Raw genomic sequence first — 23,788 nt, forward strand, 5'->3', positions numbered from 1 at the left:
GGAAACTCAGCGGGTGCAGCAGCATCTATGGAGCGAAGGAAATAGGCGACGTTTCGGGCCGAAACCCTAGCCTCTCACTTGTATCTGCCTGTCACTCACCAGGCTTAGTCCTGCCCTCTCTTCCATGCCACCTCCCCCCCCCCCCCCCCCCCCCCCCCCCCCCCCCCACAAAATACCCACCATGAATTTGTTTCCAAACATTCCAAAGGAAACAGGTGAAATTTCAGGCTTAAAACAAACAAATGTTCTTTACACCAAAGTCTAAACAAGTTGAAGGTGTCAGAAAAATAAGTGATTGATTCTCCAAAGTGCTCATGGGTGGAGAATTATGAAGATTCGCTGATCAGTGTGAAGACATTTCGTATTATTTTTGTTGTGTGGCCTTATTTTGAGATTGTGACCACTGATGCTGGACACCCTAGCCAGCAAAATCATAACATTGCATTTACCCTGGTAAGGGCCTAAAATGTATTATACATTTCAGTGACATCACTTCTAAATTCAAGAGACACAATGCAGTTGGCTTAATCTCTCGTCGTGCAATAAACATGTCAGCCTAGTTATTGATCTGGTGGATTTACAAACCCACTATCCTAGGAATTAATCTGGTGTTCCAGATTAATCAAAATACAATGTAATTTTTCACATTAATATGCATACATTGGTCCAGAACGCAGCCGCCCGACTCATCACCCACACCAAATCCTGGCATCACATCACTCCAGTCCTCAAACAACTTCACTGGCTTCCCATCTCCCACCGGATCACCTACACAATCCTTATCCTCACCTACAAAGCCCTCCACCATCTGGCCCCCCCATATCTCACTGACCTCCTCTCCCCCTACCAACCATCACGGTCCCTCAGATCCACATCAGCCGGTCTCCTCTCCATCCACCAGTCCAACCTCCGCAGTTTTGGGGACAGAGCCTTCTCCAGGGCAGCTCCCAGGCTCTGGAACTCCCTCCCCCAACTGATCCGCAATTACGTGTCCCTCACCATCTTCCAGTCCCGCCTCAAGATCCATCTCTTCATCTCTGCCTATCCTTAGCCCCACGTCCCCCTCCCTTTTCATCTGTGCATCCCCATCCACATTAACGGGACGGAGGTGGAACGTGTTTCTAGCTTCAGGTTCCTGGGTGTTAACATCTCCGATGACCTCTCTTGGACCCACAATACCTCAACTCTGATCAAGAAGGCTCACCAGCGTCTCTTCTTCCTGAGGAGACTGAAGAAGGTCCATCTGTCTCCTCAGATCCTGGTGAACTTCTACCGCTGCACCATCGAGAGCATCCTTACCAACTGTATCACAGTATGGTATGGCAACTGCTCTGTCTCCGACCGGAAGGTATTGCAGAGGGTGGGGAAAATTGCCCAACGCATCACCGGTTCCTCGCTCCCCTCCATTGAGTCTGTCCAAAGCAAGCGTTGTCTGCGGAGGGTGCTCAGCATCGCCAAGGACTGCTCTCACCCCAACCATGGACTGTTTACCCTCCTACCATCCGGGAGGCGCTACAGATCTCTCCGTTGCCGGACCAGCAGGTCCAGGAACAGCTTCTTCCCGGCGGCTGTCACTCTACTCAACAACGTACCTCGGTGACTGCCAATCACCCCCCCCCCCCCCGGACACTCCTCCCACAGGAAAAACACTACGTCTGTATATATGCTAATGTAAATATTTATTCAAATCATATGCTATGTCGCTCTTCCAGGGAGATGCTAAATGCATTTCGTTGTCTCTGTACTGTACACGGACAATGACAATTAAAGTTGAATCTGAATCTGAATTAATTGCCTCATATTGTGTTTTGAATTGAATTCTGTCTTTACTTTGTGTACTAGTCATGTCTCCACTATTTATTTCATTCCCCTTACATGTTTTTCCTCTACCTGCTAAATTTTTGTAAGGTGTCCTTGAGACTCTTGAAAGGCGCCTATAAATAAAATGTATTATTATTATTATTATTATACATGTTTTAAACAAATTATACCATTGCTTCACCACACCTGCTAAGTAACACAATTTATTCCACAGCTGATGTTTGTCCATGTAGCCTTCAAGAACAATTCCAAGATCTTTGGGCAATGATTTGCAGTATGCCATTACCATCACAATTGCTTCTATCAATGCTGATTGTTTTTCTTCTATGTATTCATCAACAACATTTTTTGGATCAGTTGCTAGAAAACAAAAAATAAAGTGTTTTCAGGAAGAATATCACCAGTAAAACTGTAAGCAATGTAATAAAACATGAATAAAACAGGAGATTCTCTGCCAAGTATACATTTAATAAAATAAGAGATTACACAGGTTAGGAATATACTAATTTTGTTGAAAAAGATCACTATGAAATGGAATTCTATACTTTACAATCAACAATTGTCAGTAATCTCGATCAATCTGAGCATTATTTAAAACATCAAATTCCTTCAAAAAGTGTTAGCTCATTAAAAAGCATGCAGTGAAAACACATATATTTTGATAAAATTAATAATTTGCTGGCATCCCAAAGGAAATTTATTGGAGAATCACGTCTCATGAATTTAATTGATTTTTTTGTAGAGGTGACCCAAAAGATTGATGAGGGCAGTATGGTAGATGTTATCTACATGAACTTTGGCAAGGCCTTTGACAAGGTGCCACATGTCAGGCTGATCTGGAAGGTTAGACCATATAGGATCCAGACTGAGCTAACAAGTGGGAGTGGCTGCGCTGCCTTGCAGCTGCGGCTCGCCTGCAGTCCGTTTGTCTTTTCTGTTTTTTGTTTTCTTTTGTCCTGGTTTTGCGGTTTGTTTGGCTGTGTGTGTGTGGGGGGGGTGGGTGTGGTGTGTTTTTTGGCTCTTCCTTCGGGGGGATGCGACTTTTCCTACCGTATCCCCGTCTCCGTGTCCGTCTGCGCTGAGGCCTATCGCGGAGCTGGCGGCCTCCAACTGCGACCGACCTCGAGGCTGTGGAGCAGAGCCAGGACTTACCAACGCGAGCCTGGCCGACTTCGGGGCTGTGGTTGCGGTGCGGCACAACTTCCAACCCGACTTTGGAGCCTCAGAGGCTCGGCCGCCGCCAGTGGGCCAGTGGACGACATCATCGGGAGCTCGAGTTCTGTTTTCCGGAGCTCCCGCAACTACAGCTGTGTCCGCTGAACTGGAGGACGGCAGCTTCGGCAGCTTCGACCGCCCCGGGCCGTGGAGTTTGAACCGGCCCGTTTGCGGAGCACGGATTCAGCCGCGGGACTTACCTACCATCACCCGGCGGGGTCATAACATCGGAGGCTTGGATTGCCTCAGCGCAGAGGGAGAGCAAGGAGGGAAGAGACAATGACTTTGGGACTTTAAACTGTGTTGAGTGTTTGTTATTTATTCTATGTTATGACTGCAGGCTAAACCATATTGTTTGTTTTGTTTTTGTTTTTGTCTTTTGTTTTTACCTTGTTTGGGATGTGTTTACCATGTGTGGGACTAAAGATGGAAATTAGCTACTGGCTACAATCTTGCATATTACATGCAAATGTTTATTAATATGCACTGTCCCTAATAAAATCAATTCAAAATAAAATCAATTCAATTCAAGCTGGGTATGGAATTGCCTTAAAGGTGGGAGACATAAGGTTGTGGCAGAAGCTTGATTTTCCAACTGAAGACTTGTGATGAGTGAGGTGCCACAGCAATCGGTGCTGTGTCCACTGTTCATTAGTGGCATGGTTGGCATGGTTAGTGAGTTTGCAGATGGCATTAAAATTGTGATATGGTGGACAGAGAAAAAGGCTATGTACGATTACGACAGGGCCAAGGAAATGCAAATGGAATTTAATTCAGAGAAATGCGAGGTGTTGTATTTTGATAAACACAGCACAGCAGAACATACATGGTAAACATAGGGCCAGGGGGAATATTGTAGGACAGTGATCTTAGGGTATAGCTACATAGTTCCTTGGAAATGGAGATACAGGTAGACAGGGTGGTGAAGAAGGTATTTGGCATGCCTGCCTTTATTGATCAAAGTTTTTTGTGCATATTGTGTTGGGACATAAAGATACAGCTGCACACGAGTTGGTAAGGCCATATTGGAGTTCTGTGTATATTATGGTCTCCTTGCTATAGGAAGGATAACATCACACTAGAAAAGGTGAAAAAAGATTGCCAAGGATATTACTTGGTCTGGCTGGATTGAGTTATAAGGAGAGGGTGGATAGTTTTTTTCTCCTCTGGCATATAGGAGACTGAGGGGTGTCTCATTGAGATTCATAAAATCATGAGAGGCATAGTAAGTAGAATAGTCACTGTCCTTTCCCCAAGGTAGGATCATCTAAAACCTAGAAATCATAGGTTTTAGGCGCAAGTTTTAAAAGGGACCTGAGGGGCGAATTTTTCACACGAATTTTTGGGCCAAAGGGTTTCTGTGCTGTATATCTCTATGACAGCAAGTCATCTTTCAAACCAGGTGTACGCTGCTTGCTGGGGCAATGATGAAATATATAATTAAATGTCTAAATTGGCCTTAGTTAGATTAATAAAAAATAGGCCTTTTATTTATAAAAGGGTCCAACCTCACATGGTTCAGGGATTTCAAGGTCCTTCTATTTGTGCATACTAGGAAGCCCTTAGAAGCTTGTTTTATCTTTTTTACTAGCTTACATTCTTATTCAATATATGAATTTTCTGGAGACTGGCAGGCCATCTGTGATAACCTGCCCTTAGACTCTGGTGTTTCATCCTGTATAGTCTTCTGGGAGTAGTCTTCAACCGGAAGATTGGCTCCCAACTTGTCAAAGTAAAATCTTCCAAAATCTGTACTGACCACTGGACTCCCAAAATAGTAAATCCACTCACACTCTTAAGCAGATCTCTCATTATTATCCACTTTTTTCAACCTTTCCATGAGCCTTTGCTGCCAAAACTGAATTTTTATTTTCAGACTTAGAAACACTCTCTTCCCCTCTGTTATCAGGCTTCTAAATGGTCTTTTACAGATTAGAGATTTAGAGATCATCCCGCACACTAGCACTATTTACTATTTACTAGGGACAATTTACAATTATGAGAAGCTACAATGTTGAGAACTATATTCTACACTGTATCTTGCTCTTTGCTCTACTTTTTGTACTTGAGTTTCATTTGATTGTATTTAAATATAGTATTATTTGATCTGATTGGATCGCATGCAAAACAAAGCTTTTCACTATACCTTGGTATACATGACAATTATAAACCTAAACCTAACCTAAAACTTTTACAACCTCAGAGGCTGCTTCTGTTAATTTAAAATTACTATTGACTTTGCCACAAGAATACCATACATCCACTTCACTCGGTCACTAATCCACAAAAATTGTCTGATCTATCAACCTCCTAGCTTGAATCCTTACTTATTCCCCATTTACTGAAAATCAACTAATCTTTCAATGTAACAGTTTACTATTGTCTCATGTAGTTTCATGTGCTGTCGAAGCAAAGCATAGCACACAATTACTAAAAAACCATGCACAAGTGCAACAGGTAGTACAAAGAGAAAATAAACGCAGTACAGACTATAGTGTTACAGCTACAGAGAAAATGCAGATAAAAATAAGTGCAATGCCCATTTCCCATCACAATCTTGCTGCTCACTTCTAAATGGATTCCTTTTCTTTCATCCCATGACCTCTAATCAGTCGTTCCCAACAATGAGATTCAGGCTTATGCAGTTTCTTTCACATGCTGTACCACAGTAAATTATACATAAGAAAAGTTAGTGCATTGTGTAAGTTCATAGCATCACTGAAATTTGGATTGGAGGGCCCTGAAATACAACATGCCAATAGTTGAATACATCTTTACCATCCCCAATTTCATGGTCAATAACACTTTAAAGTAAAAAATACGAAGATTAGGGCTCATCAAGATATCACTGTAGACTAATAGAAAACATGTGCTTCAGCCCTTTCACTACATTTAATCATATCTCATTAAAAGAAGTAAAATATGTATATCTTAACAGATGAGGAATATTATTACATTTTCACAAGCAATACTCCTGAAGTGGGGGTCCCTCTACGCAGGGATTCTCCCCCTCTACATTGGGGACCTGGGGTGGAGGGTATTGCACCGAGGTGTTCCCTGCAACCTGTTTCTCTCGCGGTTCACAGACTCGCCAGCCGCCTGCCACTTTTGTGGGCTGGAAGAGTCTGCGTACCACGTGTACATGGAGTGCGTGAGGCTGCAGCCACTGTTTGAATATCTAAAGGGGCTGCTCCTTGCCTTCTGGCTGCATTTTTCACCCACCATCCTCATCTTTGGAAATCCTGTGCGTAGGGGAGAGGGTAGGGCTGAAGATGTCCTGGTTGGGTTGCTCCTGGGCCTGGCCAAGCTGGCCATCCGCGAGTCACGGCGCCAGACGGTGGAGGGCTCTACCCGAGCCAGCTGCCTGCCCCTTTTCCGGGGTTACGTCCGTGCCCGGGTGCGGATGGAAAGGGAATACGCCCTGTCTGCGGGCACCCTGAGGGAGTTCCGGGACCGCTGGGCTCCGCAGGGTGTTGAATGTATCCTCAATAAGGATTGTATCATAGTTGTATAGTAGTTTATTACATGTTTGTATTGTATTATGGTGGTGGGTTCTGGCTTGTTTTATTGTAGTGTAATATTATTTTTTAATAATTGAATAAATTTATATTAAAAAAAAAAAGGAAAAAAAAAAAAAAAGTTGATTATGCGAGGAGGTGTGGTGATTAGGAGCTCACATCCAGAAACAAGAAGTAGTGTGTTTTATCATCTTTATGGAATTCGGAGGAGATACAGCGGTACTTTAAACATCTTTGTGTATCGCTGCGACGTTGCAAAGGTATCAAAGGTATTTTATTGGTCACATTCACATACATCGAGGTGTAATGAAGTGAAATGCTTTTTGCCATTTTGCAGCACACAAAGAAAGAATACATACATAACACCAATGAGAGTCTTAAACACAAAGAACATCCCCCCACAATGGCTCCCACCATGAGGGAAGGCACAAAGTCCAGTCCCCAACCCCAGTTCACCCATAGTCGGGCCTATTGAGGCCTCCACAGTTGCCTCTACGGAGGCCCGATGTTCCTGGCCGTTCTCGCCGGGTGATGTTGCTCCGGCATCGGGAGAGTCCTCACAGCGGCATGGGAACACTGGAACGGGCGCCTCCGTACTGGAGGCCGCGGCTTCCGAAGCCGACAAGGCCGCGCCGGTTGGAGCTCCACAACTGGCGATCTCGTCGCGAGATCCCAGGCTCCCGGTGTAAAGTTCGGCGCCGCAGCTCCGCGATGTTTTACCCGGCTGTCTCAGCTCACCGGAGCTCCAGCGCGGCGACCCAGGCAAGGCATCGCCCGGTCCACGATAGCGCTCCGGCGCTGTGCCGCCACCGAAGCCGAGGTTCTGGGCGGTCCGTGACAGGAAACGCCGCTCCAGGCCCGCTGGTAGGCCGCGAGGACGGGTCGAAGCTGCAGCCCAGAGAAAAGCTGCCTCTCCGACCAGGTAGGGACCCTGAAAGGCAGTTTCCCCCTCCCCCTCCCCACACAAAAAAGTCTAGACCTCCAAACAAAACACTTTAACTAACTAAAAATAAAAATAAAACGGTGAAAAGACAAGACAACTGCTGGCAGGGCAGCCGTGCACAGGACAGCGCCCCTTTAATACAACAATGCAGAGACTTGTTTTAAAGTTTCTGCTTGTTTTTGGGACTGCGAGCAGTCTTATCAACTAACTGTCCAACTCCCACAACTGGCTGGCAACCTGCCAGGAGCTGCGGCTCACCAAAAGAGAGGAGAAAATCTCTCTGGACTTTTACACCTGCGTCCAGAACAACCCCGCTTACTGCCTCGTCGGTGCTGACCGGGCCAGTCTGGCTTTCGTGTGGTGTGGGAGGATTTCTGTAACTGCACCGTCTCTACCGCTTTCTGCGGCCTTGGAGCCTGGAGCTGAAGACTATGCCGCCTTTCTCTCGGCAAGACCGACAGAGATAAAAGGCTTCCAACAACAAGACTGCAGGCAAGTCCCTTTCGTTACTGTAGGAGCAGCGAAGAACAGCTGAGATTACCTGCGAAGGTCAGCAGCTCACGAGGAAACGCAGGAGAGCCGAGATAGCCAGTTGGAGGTGGTGACGCAGCAGTTTTTCAGGGGTGCTGCCATTATCGACGTTCGAGGCGACACCACTTTGCCACCCTCCCTCCCACTTTGCCACCCTCCCTCCCAGGAGCAACCCACCCAGGATGAGGCGCAAAGCACACCTCTGGAGTTAGAGACTGTAGGCGGGTAAGGGGTTGGGGAAACCAGCCCTTCTCTCCCTCACGACCTGGTTCCAGAGGGACTCCCTGAGTCTGGTGCACCAGAGTCCACTCTGGGCACAACTAGTGGAGGGATAGTTGCCCCCACTGTCGATGGTCTTGACTCCCCGGGTACATCGGGGGATGGCCCCTCTGCCACTGGCCTCAGGGCTGGGACTGAGGTGGAGGTGAGACCAGCGGGTGGGGCAGAGGCAACCGCCACACAGGGTGGGGCAAGAGTATCGAACACTAAGGGTGTGTCCGGGGATGGGAAGGGTGACTCCATCTGCAGTGAGCGGGTGGAAGGGGACTCCTCGTACAATGAATCAATGGATGTTCTCGCTCCCCCCGACACCACTCCACACATTCAAGTGGAGGAAATCCGCGAGTTCATCACGGCCACCAAAGGAGCCCAACATCAGCCCAGACTGGCTTCACTCCAATGGCCAAACCTACACGGGCTCACCAGCTCTCTGAACCACATCCTCAGAAGGCGGGGGAAGGGTAAGGGGGTGCAGGGGGTGAAGGGGAACGATTAGCGTCAGCTCAGGTCCTTCTTGAACGACCTGAAGAAGGACACCAAGACCAAGAGCAGCGTCGTTCCTGTTGAGGGTAGAGGAACCAGTAGAGCGTCCCTTGTAGCCAGGGTCCAGAGGGCAAGGAGCATCGCCACTCCACCTTGGGTCCATAGGGGGAGGAGAGGCTCTGCTGTCAGTGACCGAAGGACCGGTGCCGGGATCTTGGGAGTTTGCAGGGCTGAAGATGTCCTGGTTGGATTGATCCTAGGCCTGGCCAAGCTGGCCATCCGCAAGTCACGGCACCAGGCGGAAGAGGGCTTTGCCCGAGCCAGATGTTTGCCTCTTTACCCGGGTTACGATCGTGCCCGCGTGGTGTTGGAGAAGGTGGTGTTATTTGTAACATAGTTGTTTGGAATTTAATGTCTGAATAGTTTCGTGATTCTGTAATATGGTGGTGGGTATGGTTTTGTTTGTATCATGTTGAAATGTAAATAAATTATTTTTTGATACAAAAAAAAAGTTGGCTACCAAGCTCACGGAACTGTGTCTCTGCGCATCCCTCTGCAATTGGATCCATGACTTCCTCATCCACAGACCACAGTCTGTTTGAATTGGCAGAAATACTTCATCCTCAGTAACAGTCAGTACGGGAGCACCTCAAGGCTGCGTGCTCAGCCCCCTGCTCTACTCACTCTATACTCATGATTGTGTAGCCGGACATAGGGCGAACTCCATCATCAAGTTCGCCGATGACACCACTGTGGTTGGACGAAATACAAATGGTGATAAGTCAGAGTATAGAAGTGAGATCGACCGATTGACCAAATGGTGCCAGCACAATAACCTGTCTCTCAACATCAGTAAAACCAAGGAACTGATTGTGGACTTTGGAAGAGGAAGGATGAGGACTCACAATCCAGTTTATATCAATGAGAGTGAATGGTGGCGAGAGTCAAAAACGTCAAATTCCTGGGCGTGCATATTTCGGAAGATCTTTCCTGGACCCAGCACACTAATGCAATAAAGAAAGCACATCAACGCCTCTACTTCCTGAGAAGAATACGCAGATTTGGTGTCAGAGAGGATTCTCTTGAACTTCTACTGGTGTACAGTAAAAAGTCGTGAACACTGCCCAGACTGCAAAAAGTCATGAACACTGCCCAGTCCATCACCTGCTCTGACCTCCCCAACATCGAAGGGATTTTCCAGAATCGCTGCCTCAAAAAGGCAGCCAGCATCATCAGAGACCCACATCATCCTGGCCATACACTCATTTCACTTCTGCCATCGAGAAGAAGGTACAGGAGCCTGCAAACTGTAACGTCCAGGTTCAGGAACAACTTCTTCCCTACAGCCATCAGGCTATTAAACACTGCAGCCTCAAATAAGCTCTGAACTACAATAGACTATTATTGTTATCATTGCACTATTATTGGGGGTTTTTGTGTGTACATACAGTATTTTGTTTACAGTATACTATATTTACATATTCTGTAGTGCTGCAGCAAGTAAGAATTTAATTGTTCTTTTTGGGTCATATGACAATAAAACACTCTTGACTTAATTAATTGCAGAAAACGTTTCTCCCATAGAACAAACACTGGTCATTTGATAGATCTTTGTGGTCACATCATCCTTGAAGAATATATTTATCTTACCAGTGCATGCTCATCAGTCCAAATGGTGTGCTCCTGATTGACAAGTCCACTTGCTATCTTACAAGATTCAAATGCCCAGCCAGTGTTTAGGGAATGGAGTTTCATTTGAATGGTACAACAAGAGGAAGTTCCAATACCTTGAAATACCGCAGCAGGAGGCACAATTTGTTTTAGAAGCACAAGCAGGACTGAGTGGTCCTTGGCATTTTTTTGATGGGACCATCTAATACAGAGATACATATATAGATAATAGGTGCAGGAGTAGGCCATTTGGCCATTCGAGCCAGCACCCCCATTCAATGTGATCACTGCTGATCATCCATAATCAGTCCCCATTCCTGCCTTCTCCCCATATCGCTTGATTCCGCTAGCCCTAAGAGCTCTATCTAACTCTCTTTTGAATGCATCCACTGAATCGGCCTCCACTGCCTTCTGAGGGAGAGAATTCCACAAATTCACAATTCTCTGTGTGAAAAAGTTTTTCCTCATCTCAGTTCTAAATGGCCTACCCTTTATTCTTAGACTGTGGTCCCAGGATCTGGAGTCCCCCAACATCAGGAACACGTTTCCTGCATCTAGCGTGTCCAATCCCTTAATAATTTTATATGTTTCTATAAGATTCCCTCTCATCCTTCTAAATTCCAATGAATATAAGCCCAGTCGCTCCATTCTTTCATCATATGACAGTCCCGCCATCCCGGGAATTAACCTCGCGAACCTACGCTGCACTCCCTCAATAGCAAGAATGTCCTTCCTCAAATTAGACCAAAACTACACACAATACTCCAGGTGTGGTCTCACCAGGGCCCTGTACAACTGCAGAAGGATCTCTTTGCTCCTATACTCAACTCCTCTCGCTATGAAGGCCAACGCCATTAGCTTTCTTCACTGCCTGTTGTACCTTCTTCTTCTAGTGTATGGCGTGCACAGCCTAAAGTTGAAGAACAACTTGTTCTATTGGATCTTATTTGAATGTGCACGCCAGGTTGATTGCATTCGTTGAAACAGGGCTGAAGGTTACAATCTCCCACCCCATGTTGTACCTGTATGCTTACTTTCAGTGAGTGATGTATTAGGACACCCTAGTCTCGTTGTACTTCCCCTTTTCCTAACCTGACACCATTCAGATAATAATCTGCCATATAACCATATAACAATTACAGCACGGAAACAGGCCATCTCGGCCCTACAAGTCCGTGCCGAACAATTATTTTCCCTTAGTCCCACCTGCCTGCACTCATACCATAACCCTCCATTCCCTTCTCATCCATATGCCTATCCAATTTATTTTTAAATGATACCATCGAACCTGCCTCCACCACTTCCACTGGAAGCTCATTCCACACCGCTACCACTCTCTGAGTAAAGAAGTTCCCCCTCATGTTACCCCTAAACTTCTGTCCCTCAATTCTGAAGTCATGTCCTCTTGTTTGAATCTTCCCTATTCTCAAAGGGAAAAGTTTGTCCACATCAACTCTGTCTATCCCTCTCATCATTTTAAAGACCTCTATCAAGTCCCCCCTTAACCTTCTGCGCTCCAGAGAATAAAGACCTAACTTATTCAACCTTTCTCTGAAACCTTAGTTGTTGAAACCCAGGCAACATTCTAGTAAATCTCCTCTGTACTCTCTCTATTTTGTTGACATCCTTCCTATAATTGGGCGACCAAAATTGTACACCATACTCCAGATTTGGTCTCACCAATGCTTTGTACAATTTTAACATTACATCCCAGCTTCTATACTCAACGCTCTGATTTATAAAGGCTAGCGAACCAAAAGCTTTCTTTACCACCCTATCTATATGAGATTCCACCTTCAAGGAACTATGCACGGTTATTCCCAGATCCATCTGCTCAACTGTATTCTTCAATTCCCTACCATTTACCATGTACGTCCTATTTTGATTTGTCCCTGCCAAGGTGTAGCACCTCACATTTATCAGCATTAAACTCCATCTGCCATCTTTCAGCCCATTCTTCCAAATGGCCTAAATCACTCTGTAGACTTTGGAAATCCTCTTCATTATCCACAACACCCCCTATCTTGGTATCATCTGCATACTTACTAATCCAATTTACCGCACCTTCGTCCAGATCATTGATGTACATGACAAACAACAAAGGACCCAACACAGATCCCTGAGGCACCCCACTAGTCACCTTCCTCCAACCCGACAAACAGCCATCCACCATTACCCTCTGGCGTCTCCCATTCAGCCACTGTTGAATCCATCTTGCTACTCCTGCATTTATACCCAACAGTTGAACCTTCTTAACCAACCTTCCATGAGGAACCTTGTCAAAGGCCTTACTAAAGTCCATATAGACAACATCCACTGCTTTACCCTCGTCAATTTCCTTAGTAACCTCTTCAAAAAATTCAAGAAGATTAGTCAAACATGACCTTCCAGGCACAAATCCATGTTGACTGTTCCTAATCAGACCCTGTTTATCCAGATGCTTATATATATTATTTCTAAGTATCTTTTCCATTAATTTGCCCACCACTGAAGTCAAACTAACAGGTCTATAATTGCTAGGTTTACTCTTATAACCCTTTTTAAACAATGGAACAACATGCGCAGTACGCCAATCCTCGGGGACTATTCCCGTTTCTAATGACATTTGAAATATTTCTGTCATAGCCCCGGCTATTTCTACACTAACTTCCCTCAATGTCCTAGGGAATATCCTGTCAGGTCCTGGAGACTTATCCACTTTTATATTTTTCAAAAGTGTCAGTACTTCTTTTACTTTGAAACTCATAGTATCCATAGCTACTCTACTAGTTTCCCTTACCTCACATAATTCAATATCCTTCTCCTTGGTGAATACCGAAGAAAAGAAATTGTTCAATATCTCCCCCATCTCTTTTGGCTCTGCAGATAGCTGTCCACTCTGTCTCTCCAATGGACCAATTTTATCCCTCGTTATCATTTTGCTATTAATATAGCTGTAGAAACCCTTTGGATTTACTTTCACCTTACTTGCCAAAGCAACCTCATATCTTCTTTTAGCTTTTCTAATTTCTTTCTTAAGATTCTTTTTACATTCCTTATACTCCTCAAGCACCTCATTTACTTCATGCCTTCTCGTTCTTGCCTCCAAAGTGGATAACTTCACATTTATCCACATTATACTGCATCTGCCATGCATCTGCCCACTCACCCAAACTGTCCAAGTCAATCTGCATTCTCATAGCATCCTCTTCACAGTTCACAATGACACCCAGCTTTGTGTCATCTGCAAACTTGCTGATGTTACTCTTAATTCCTTTTTATTCCCAGCACCGAGCCTTGCGGCACCCCACTGTTCACTGCCTGCCATTCTGAAAGGGACCTGTTAATCCCTACTCTTTGTTTCCTGTCTGGCAACCAATTTTCTATTCATGTCAATACCCTACCCCCAATACCATGTGGGGGGGGGGGGGGAGATGCAATACGAGCTGAAAAGATGAAGTACGAGGGGAAGCTGGCCAGGAATATAAAGAAGGACAGTAAAAGCTTCTTTAGATAGGTTAGGGAAAAAGAGTAGCAAAGGCAAATGTGGGATCCTTGAAGGGAGACATGGGTGAAATTATTATGGGGAACAAGGAAATGGCAGAAGAGTTGAACAGGTACTTCGGATCTGTCTTCACTAAGGAAGACGCAAACAATCTCCTCGATGTACTGGAGGACAGAGCATCTAAGCGGGGTAGAGGAACTGAAATAAATTTTCATTAGGCGAGAAATAGTGTTGGGTAGGCTAATGGGACTGAAGGAGGATAAATCCCCTGGGCCTGATGGTCTGCATCCCAGGGTCCTCAGGGACGTGGCTCTAGAAATAGTGGACGCATTGGTGATCATTTTCCAATGTTCAATAGATTCAGGATTAGTTCCTGTGGATTGGAGGATAGCTAATGTATCCCACTTTTCAAGAAAGGAGCGAGAGAGAAAACGGGGAATTACAGACCAGTTAGCCTGACTTCGGTGGAGGGAAAGATGCTGGAGTCAATCATTAAAGAGGTTATAATGGGGTATTTGGATAGCAGTCCAAGTCAGCATGGATTTATGAAAGGAAAATGATAATTGTAGATGGTTTATGCATGCAACCTATAATGTAGCTACCTCATCACCATTAACCACGCCCCATCATATCAGTATAACTGTGATATCCTCCCTTTGTTTCCTCCCACTTGGTCCCGGTATGCCTGAAGGCTGGATGCAGTCAGTGCTGGGACGTGTGTGCCATGTGCTTTAATAAACGCTAAGTAAAGGTTACAGCGTGTTAGACATCACTCCTTTACATGGTGTCAGCTAGTTAAACGCGCGCCTCCCGTTTACCGGTTTTCTTTTCATTTGTCCCGTGTGCCCAGTGTTGGGTTTCCCTTGATATGGCATCCTCATGCCGAAAACCATCTCCCCTTGTCTTTGACGCTGACATTGCGGAGCGATGGGTTACTTTTGTGATGGACTACACTCACTTCATTAACATTGTGCACCGGAATGACCCAGCTACGGTCAAAGCCTCACTCCTGCTTAACCTGGCCGGTCCCGGCGCCATGAAGAGAGCTCAGGCTTTCGTCTACGATCCAGCGGTCCAGGATGACAACGACCAGCTCGTCGAGCCAGCTGAATCTGCCGATGACCCGGTATGTCTTTTGCGCAAGTTTGCAGAGATTTGCGACCTGCCCTCCAACTGCATATTGGAGCGGGCTCGGTTTTTCTCACGGAAGCAGCAGCCGGATGAACCTGTCGAGTGTTTCATCGCTGACCTGCGCTACCTTGCTCAGCGGTGCCGTTTTGAGACCTTGCGTGACCAGCTCACAAGGGACATTCTCGTCACTGGCATGCTCGAACAGAAACTACGTGCCGACTTGCTGCAACGGCCTGACCTAACCCTGACTCAGGCAATGCATGCGTGCCGCATCGCCGAAGTGGTTGCCCCTCCGCATGGGCAGAGGGGATCTGACAGCCGAGCCATAAATCTGACTGGCGTTGCAGGACCACGTCGTATGCAGGACAACTTTCGCCCTCCACCGCGGCCCGTTCGTACATCTCGGGTCCCGCGGTCTCAGAAGTGTCCCAATTGTAATTATCTCCACCCCATGCAGTCACAGTGCCCAGCTCTTGGAAAATCTTGCAATTTCTGTAAGAAAATGAACCACTTTGCAGCTGCCTGCAGGTCTACTGAGCAACCAGGCCTGCCAGGATCTTGGTCTGGTGTCCTTCGACCGTACGGTCCACGAGGTGCAAGCAATGATGGATCCACTATCCGAGTACCCGGACCTGTTCGACGACAAGTTGGGAAAGCTGCCGCTTGTGTATAAAACCGCGACAGACCCCTCCGTGGTGCCTGTGATCCGCCCACCTCACAGAGTGTCGTTCGCCATGAAGGGTAAGGTGGAGGCTATGCTGAAGGATATGGTTAACATGGGAGTGCTGGAGGCTGTCAGCGATCCCACCGAATGGGTCTCCACCATGGTCGCCACAATGAAGAAAGGGAAGACGAAATACGGGTATGCATCAACCCTAAGGACTTGAATCTGGCGATTAAGCGGCCCCACTACCCTATGAGGACCGTTGAAGATGTTGCCGCCCAGGTCGGACAAGCCACGGTGTTTTCCGTCCTCGATGCCAGGAGTTCGTTTTGGCAAATACCCCTGGACAAACGCTCCTCGGACTTGACCACATTCGGTACGCCCTTCGGCAGGTTTAAATTTTTGCGGATGCCGTTCGGCATCAACTCCGCCAGCGAAGTATTCCAGCGCTCTATGGAACAATTGTTTGCAGGTCTGCCCTGTGCGATTATTGTGGACGACATTCTGGTCTATGGAAGGGATGTGGCTGAGCATGACCGCCACCTCCGACGGATTCTGGACCGCACACGTCAGATCAATCTAAAGCTGAACCAGTCAAAATGCAGGTTCCGGGTGCCTGAGGTCCCATATGTTGGCCACATTTTCACGGCCCACGGGTTGAAGCCCGACCCGCAAAAGACCAACGCCATCTCCGAGCTGCCTGCCCCGACAGATGTTACCAGTCTACAGCGCTTCCTGGGTATGGTCAACTATCTGGGCAAGTTTATCCCTGACCTCAGCGAGCTGAACGCACCCCTGAGACAACTTACTAAAAAGGACATTGCTTGGTCCTGGTTTCCACACCACCAGCAGGCCTTCGACCTACTAAAGAAGAAGCTGATCAGCACACCTACTCTGAAGTTCTTTGATTTACAACGTCCAGTTGTGGTTACGTGCAACGCTTCTCGTTTTGGACTGGGTGCTGCTTGCCTGCAGCCCCATGATGATGGTTCGTTGCAGCCTATCTCCTATGCCTCTAGGACGATGACGGACACAGAGCAGCGCTATGCGCAGATAGAGAAGAAGCTGCTGGCGGTTGTGTTCGCTTGTTCTAAGTTTAAGGACTTCCTCTTTGGCACCAGGTTCACTGTAGAGACGGATCACCAACCCCTGGTGACGATCCTCAACAAGCCTATACACATCGCTCCAGCCAGGCTACAGCGGATGATGCTGCAGCTACAGCGGTTTGACTTTAAAATCGTCTATAAGAGGGGCACCGAGATGCATGTGGCTGACGCGCTGTCCCGGGCCCCCCGGACCTCCTGTGACCAGCACCCCTTCGAGCAGGAAGACCTACAGGTACTGAACGTAAACGTCGTCCCTTCCAAGCAGTTCCAGTGCCTGGTTGAGCACACCGCTAACGACCTTGACCTGCAACAGCTGTCATCAAGCGTGGATGGCCTATCAAACGGACTTCATTACCTGCTGGCGTTCACCCCTTTTTTCTGGTTCACGATGAGCTGGTGCTCCGGGATGGTATTATCATCAAGGGCCACAAGGTGGTCGTCCCTGCCTCGCTGTACGGCTTGTACTTCAACGCTGCCCACATGGGGCATCCCGGGGCAGATGCCACCATCTCGCATGCCCAGGAACAATACTATTGGCCGGGCATGGCAAAGTACATCAAGGCCAGGGTGGCCTCCTGTCCGGATTGCAACTCTCTTGCCCCGCATCAGCAGCGACAGCCGCTTCTACAACAGTCTGCCCCTGACATGCCCTGGTCATCACTGGCTGCCGATATATTCGAATGGCGTGGAAAGCAGTACCTGGTGTTGGTCGACTCCTACTCGAATTGGTTCGAGGTGGACCTTCTCCCTGCCATCACCTCGGAGATGGTCATCAGTAAGCTACGACGTCATTTCGCCACATTTGGTTCCCCGGTTCGGTTGCAGACCGACAACGGCCTCCAGTTCTCTAGTGCCGAATTTCAAGATTTCGCTGCGAAGTGGAACTTCAATCATTACACCAGCAGCCCGGAGTACCCGCAGAGCAATGGACTTGCTTGAACAATCCCGTCTCTCCAATGGTGATTTCTACCAGGGTCTGTTGAACCTTCGGAACATCTCCAGGGACAGTGCTATGCGATCCATTTGGTCCCGGTATGCCTGAAGGCTGGATGCAGTCAGTGCTGGGACGTGTGTGCCATGTGCTTTAATAAACGCTTAGTAAAGGTTACAGTGTGTTAGACATCAGCCTTTACATGGTGTCAGAAGTGGGATTTGAACCCACGCCTCCACGCCTCCTTCTGTTTCACCTGGTTCACCTGTGCCTCTCGGTTCCCCTTTCAGGCCGGGGTCTCCACCCGCATTCTCTCTCCCTCCTGTTCCTGCTCTTCCTCCTCTTCGTTCGGGTGGGGAGGGTGAGGGTGCTGTGCGCACTCGCTCGGGTCGGATTGTTAAACCTCCGGCTCGCTACGGAGACTTTGTTTAGCTTTGCAGGTACTGTATAACCAACCTGCCATTGCCGTAACTTTGTTTAATTTGTAAGGGAAAGGATGTAGATGGTTTATGCATGCAACCTATAATGTAGCTACCTCATCACCATTAACCACGCCCCATCATATCAGTATAACTGTGATATCCTCCCTTTGTTTCCTCCCACTTGGTCCCGGTATGCCTGAAGGCTGGATGCAGTCAGTGCTGGGATGTGTGTGCCATGTGCTTTAATAAACGCTTAGTAAAGGTTACAGTGTGTTAGACATCACTCCTTTACAATAATCTCAAGGACAGATGGCGGTGCCTGTCGGCAGCGGCCTCTGCAGTCCGTCTGTCTTTTTTTTCTTTTTGTCCTGTTCATTGGATGGCTTGGTTTTAGTTTTTATATTAATTTCAGTTGTGTATATGTGGGGGGCGGGTGGGGGAAATTTTTTAATCTCTTCCCTGTACGGAGACCCGACTTCTTCCTTTTCGAGTCTCCGTTGTCGTTAGGGCCTAACATCGTGGAGCCGGCGGCCTCCAACTGGAATCGACCTGGGGCTCCAGTCGCAGAGCCTGCGGACTCACCATCGCGGAGCTGGCTGACCTCGGAGTGCGGAGAGCTGTGGTGGCGCGCGACTGCGACCTGACTTCGGAGCTTCTGAGGCTTCGGCTTCAGGCCCTGTGAACGGTAACATCGGGAGCTCGCGGGTTCCTGGTGGGGGACCGCTTTTCGTAGCTCCCGCAACGGCAAACTTCGCCCGCCCGAATCAAGGGGTTTAAATCGACCCGTAGCGTGGCCTTATATCGCCGGCATCGACCGCCAGGGGGGCTCTAACATCTGACATCAGGAGCCTCGATCGGCTCGATGCAGCAGTTTGGCTGCTTGACTGCGGGTGAGGAATGGGCACAGAGAACGGGGAAGTGATAAGACTTTTGCCTTCCGTCATAGTGAGGAGGTGTTTGGGGATTCACTGTGATGGATGTTTGTGTAGAATTGTGTAATTGTGTTAGTTTTTTTAGTTTTTGTTTGTTGTTATGACTGCATAAACCTAATTTCGTTTGAACTTATGTTCAAATGACAATAAACGATTCCGATTCTGATCTTCTGGAATTTTTTGAGGATGTGACAAGTAAAATGGATGAAGGGGAGCCAGTGGATGTTGTGTATCTAGACTTTCAGAAAGCCTTTGAGAACGTCCCGCACGGGAGACTGGTGACTAAAATTAGAGCACAAGGTATTGGGGGTAGGGTGTTGACGTGGATAGAAAATTGGTTGGCAGACAGGAAGCAAAGAGTAGGAGTGAACGGGTCCTTTTCAGATTGGCAGGCAGTGGCGAGTGGAGTGCCGCTAGGCTCGGTGTTGGTGTGAAACTGGGTGTCCTCGTACACCGGTCACTGAGGTGGCGTGCAGGTACAGCAGGCAGTGAAGAAAGCTAATGGAATGTTGGCGTTCATAACAAGAGGATTTCAGTATAGGAGTAAAGAGGTTCTTCTGCAGTTGCTTAGGGCTCTGGTAAGACCACATCTGGAGTATTGTGTACAGTTTTGGTCTCCTAATTTGAGGAAGGACATCCTTCTGATTGAGGCAGTGCAGCGTAGGTTCACGAGATTGATCGCTGGGATGGCGGGACTGTCATATACAATACAATACAATATTTATTATCATTTGAGCCTCAGTGAGGCTCAAACGAAATATGAGGAAAGATTGAAAAGACAAGGCTTGTATTCACTGGAGTTTAGAAGGATGAGGGGGTATCTTATAGAAACATAAAATTATAAAAGGATTGGACAAGCTAGATGCAGGAAAAATGTTCCCAATGTTGGGCGAGTCCAGAACCAGGGGACACAGTCTTAGGATAAAGGGGAGGCCATTTAAGACTGAGGTGAGAAAAAACTTTTTCACCCAGAGAGTTGTGAATTTGTGGAATTCCCTGCCACAGAGGGCAGTGGAGGCAAAATCACTGGATGGATTTAAGAGAGAGTTAGATAGAGCTCCAGTGGCTGGTGGAATCAAGGGATATGGGGAGAATGGCGGTGCTGGCTCGGGGCAGAATGGCCTCCTCCTGCACCTATTTTCTATGTTTCTATGTAAATACTCTTGACTCTCTTGACAATTTACCAGTAATTGAGGGGACATATATTAGATGATTCTAGGGCACAAAAAATGTACCATTCGGTTAACAGCACCTGCGCACCATATTGACCCAATGGTTCCAACGTTTCTTCACTGTTCAGACACTGTTCAATCCAATCATTAGGCTTGTCAGTAAGGCAGTATATTTGTAAAGATAATAGAGACAAATAAAAATAATTTTGAACATGATGGAGGAAGTAAGTTCAGAGGAGGCTTGGGGATAATTGTAAAGGATGGATGTTGAGGAAAAGATGTTTGCAAAGAGAGGAGAGTGAGTATGGAAAAACATTTGGAAGGGAGAATCAGATAGTGTGGAATTGATCAGGGTGGGAGAAATAAGGTTTAGGTGTTCCAAAACCGAATTAGGGTGGATGAGGACATCGTCTACAAATGTAGCAATGATGTAAGAGATTACCAGGAAAATAAACATAGAACAAACCAACATGCAAGAAAATGGACGTCTTGGACTCGCTAGCAACAGTGCGGGTAAACTGCATCGTTAACTGATTCCAAGATAGGCATCAACCTTCCAGCTGGGCTGGCAAGATCAGTTGTACTACAGGGATGTGAGTGATGTGAAAATTACCATTGCACATCACTAGATATCCCTGCACATTTCCAGGGCATCCAATCATCTTTTTTACATATATTTAGCACTGGGTAACAACATCGAATGTATGGAGATGCAATATTGGTGCACTTTGTACCTAGATGATAAAAATTGATCAGATTTATAAAAAAAGTTTTCAAGGCTGTGCTTTACAAAACAAAACAGTAGGCCCTTAAATTCTATGAGGCTTACTCTGTGAGCATTCAGTTTTTTCCAGTCCCATCAAAGATTTAATTAGAAACTGTGTTGGTTATAAAATCATTTTATACTTACACATATTATTCAGCAGAATTCGAGGGACCAGACAATCCTGAAGTATAAGTATTTGCAGAAGTAAGTTCCAATCGCAGCGGGGTTGTGATAATAACAATGTAAGGTGCTGATCAACAGATATCTTATCACACGATGGTGAGCTGGAACACATACCAAAGATTACATTTAATTTATACTTTCAAAATCATACGGTTTATGAACAGCAAATAAAACAACAACAAAATAGAATTCCACTTTTAAAAACTAACACCTTCTACGGAGCTGAGAACAGAAACATTAAATTGAGTCTAAAAAAAAAAAGATTAGTGGAAATCTTAGTAATGAAATTAATGAAATAACGAAAAAACAAAGCATTAATAAATAGCTTAAATTTTCTATTCAAATATACTCGATGCTTTCCTTTGGGCATTCCGTTGGGATCAAGGATGATTTGCTTCCACTCCAGTTTTGTGGATCCTGCAGTGACGACCATTGATTCTTCCACAGCCGGGACAGGAAGTGGTTAATGGGGTGGGTGAATATAGTTTATAAGGTGTGCATTGCTTCCTTGGTTTACTCATAGCTTCTGAAGCCCGGCCTTAATGTGCTTAATACCATCATAAATGCTCGTCTTCATGTTGAGCTATCATGGCACAGAGATTCCGAAGGGCAAAGGAATATGATGCACTTCTTCAAGGCAGCTCTGAGCATATCCTTGAATCTTTCCCCTTGCCCAACCAGTAATCTCCTCCCATGGCAGAGCTTGGAAAATAGTGTGTAGGAAAGAACTGCAGATGCTGGTTTAAATTGAAGGTAGACACAAAATGCTGGAGTAACTCAGCGGGACAGGCATCATCTCTGCAGAGAAGGAATGGGTGATGATTTGGGTCTGAAGAAGTGTCTCGACCCAAAACGTCACCCATTCCTTCTCTCCAGAGGTACTGCCTGTTCCGCTGAGTTACCCCAGCATTTTGTGTCTAGATTGGAAAATAGTGTTTGTTTTGGGAATCAGGTATCAGACATGCAAATAATCAGCCATGATCACATTGAATGGCAGTGCTGGCTTGAAGGGCCATATGGCCTACTCCTACACCTATTGTCTATTGACTAGCCAATTATAGCTGTCAATGCTGAAGTACTTGAATGTTGATTGATTCATCTTTTCAGGGAATTTATACTATTTTTCTAGTGCCTTTACATGTCTGCTGTGGGCAGTCCAGTTCCCAGAAATATACATACTGCTGCCTGAGACCATGATATCGGAATTCTTCATCTTTGCATGTTTTTCTGTGATTTAATATGAATGAGTACTGAAAACTTTGAGGAATATGTAAAAATAGCATCTGACAACCCATAAATTCAATAGTGGACACTATATTTACCTGAGTAATTCATAAGAAAAAGAACTTTGAATCCAACGTAACCATTCCAGTAAGCCACAATTCACTGGCTTTAAAGGTTGTGCAGCATCATATTCACAGAAACCACCACAAAATACTCTGACCAAATAAAAACAAAGAACATAATTAACAAACTACTTGTAATTAATGTAAATGAAATGATACATATTAACCTACTAAGTTGAAGTAATAGTCCAGCAGACTTGATTTGAAGTTAAGCTCCAGACTTGGATGTTGTTTATATTTTAGCATCTTTGAACCAGGGGAGGCACGGAGGTACAACTGGTAGAGCTGCTGCCTCACAGCTCTAGAGACCCGGGTTCGATCCTGAACTTGGATGCTGCCTGCGTGGAGATGCACTTTCTCTCTGTGACTGCGTGGGTTTTCTCTAGGTGCTCCAGATTCCTCCCACATCCCAAAGTGCAGGTTAGTAGGTTAATTGTCCTCTGTAAAATTGTCCCTAATATGTAGGGAACGGTGAGAAAGAACGATAACAGAACTAGTGTAAATGGGTGATCGATGGTCGCCGTGGATTCAGTGGGATGAAGGGCCCGTTTCCATGCCGTTTCTCTAAATTAAAATAAGCTGCTAAATGCACATGTTTTTAAGGCCAACATTTATATTAAAGGTACATAAAAATAATTAATTCTGTGTAGATAGTTTCTAGATTAGTACGTCAGAGGTTATGGGGAGAAGGCACGAGAATGGGGTTAGGAAAGCGAGATAGATCAGCCATGATTGAATGGCGGAGTAGACTTCATGGGCCAAATGGCTATTCCTTATGACCTTACTACGCGCAAAATTCTGTGGTGTCCACTGTTTATCTGAACTTCTACTGAATTAAAAGGTTCAACCAAGGAACTACCAATATCTGTCTGCGGACCTCCAAATGCAAATAACAGCAATCTACATATGAAATCCCCATCAACAATCATTTCCTACTTTGGTACAAAAGAAAGAAAAATGCTCACAAACAGGTCTCAATGATGGACAGATTTTCACAAGCGAACATTTCAAGAACATCTCAATTTTGAATAGGCAAATATCAGTTTTCTTCCATATACAGGCTCTAATTCAAAATCAGATCCAGGAGAAACAGAGTTCACTCGATTCAACCGTTGTCATAGCATCACGGTTGTAAACCTTGTGAGGCTAAATAGATGTACATCTACTTTACAAGTGATAACATTCTGAGG

At 46.1% G+C, this 23,788-nt stretch overlaps 1 protein-coding gene across 3 annotated transcripts in view; it reads right to left on the reverse strand.

Annotated features, from left to right (window-relative positions):
• The window catches only part of kiaa0825 (KIAA0825 ortholog), a 309,772-nt gene that overhangs the window by 214,365 nt on the left and 71,619 nt on the right, over positions 1-23,788 (reverse strand). For all 3 annotated transcript variants that reach the window (XM_033017288.1, XM_033017289.1, XM_033017287.1), the window contains exons 12-14: positions 22,575-22,691; positions 21,214-21,353; positions 2,008-2,181 (exon numbers count right to left, since the gene is read on the reverse strand). In XM_033017288.1, the coding sequence (XP_032873179.1) occupies positions 2,008-2,181; positions 21,214-21,353; positions 22,575-22,691 (431 nt within the window). The remainder of the gene's footprint in view (positions 1-2,007; positions 2,182-21,213; positions 21,354-22,574; positions 22,692-23,788) is intronic.

This window comes from Amblyraja radiata, chromosome 3 (genome assembly GCF_010909765.2).
Source record: "Amblyraja radiata isolate CabotCenter1 chromosome 3, sAmbRad1.1.pri, whole genome shotgun sequence".
Lineage (NCBI taxonomy): Eukaryota > Metazoa > Chordata > Chondrichthyes > Rajiformes > Rajidae > Amblyraja > Amblyraja radiata.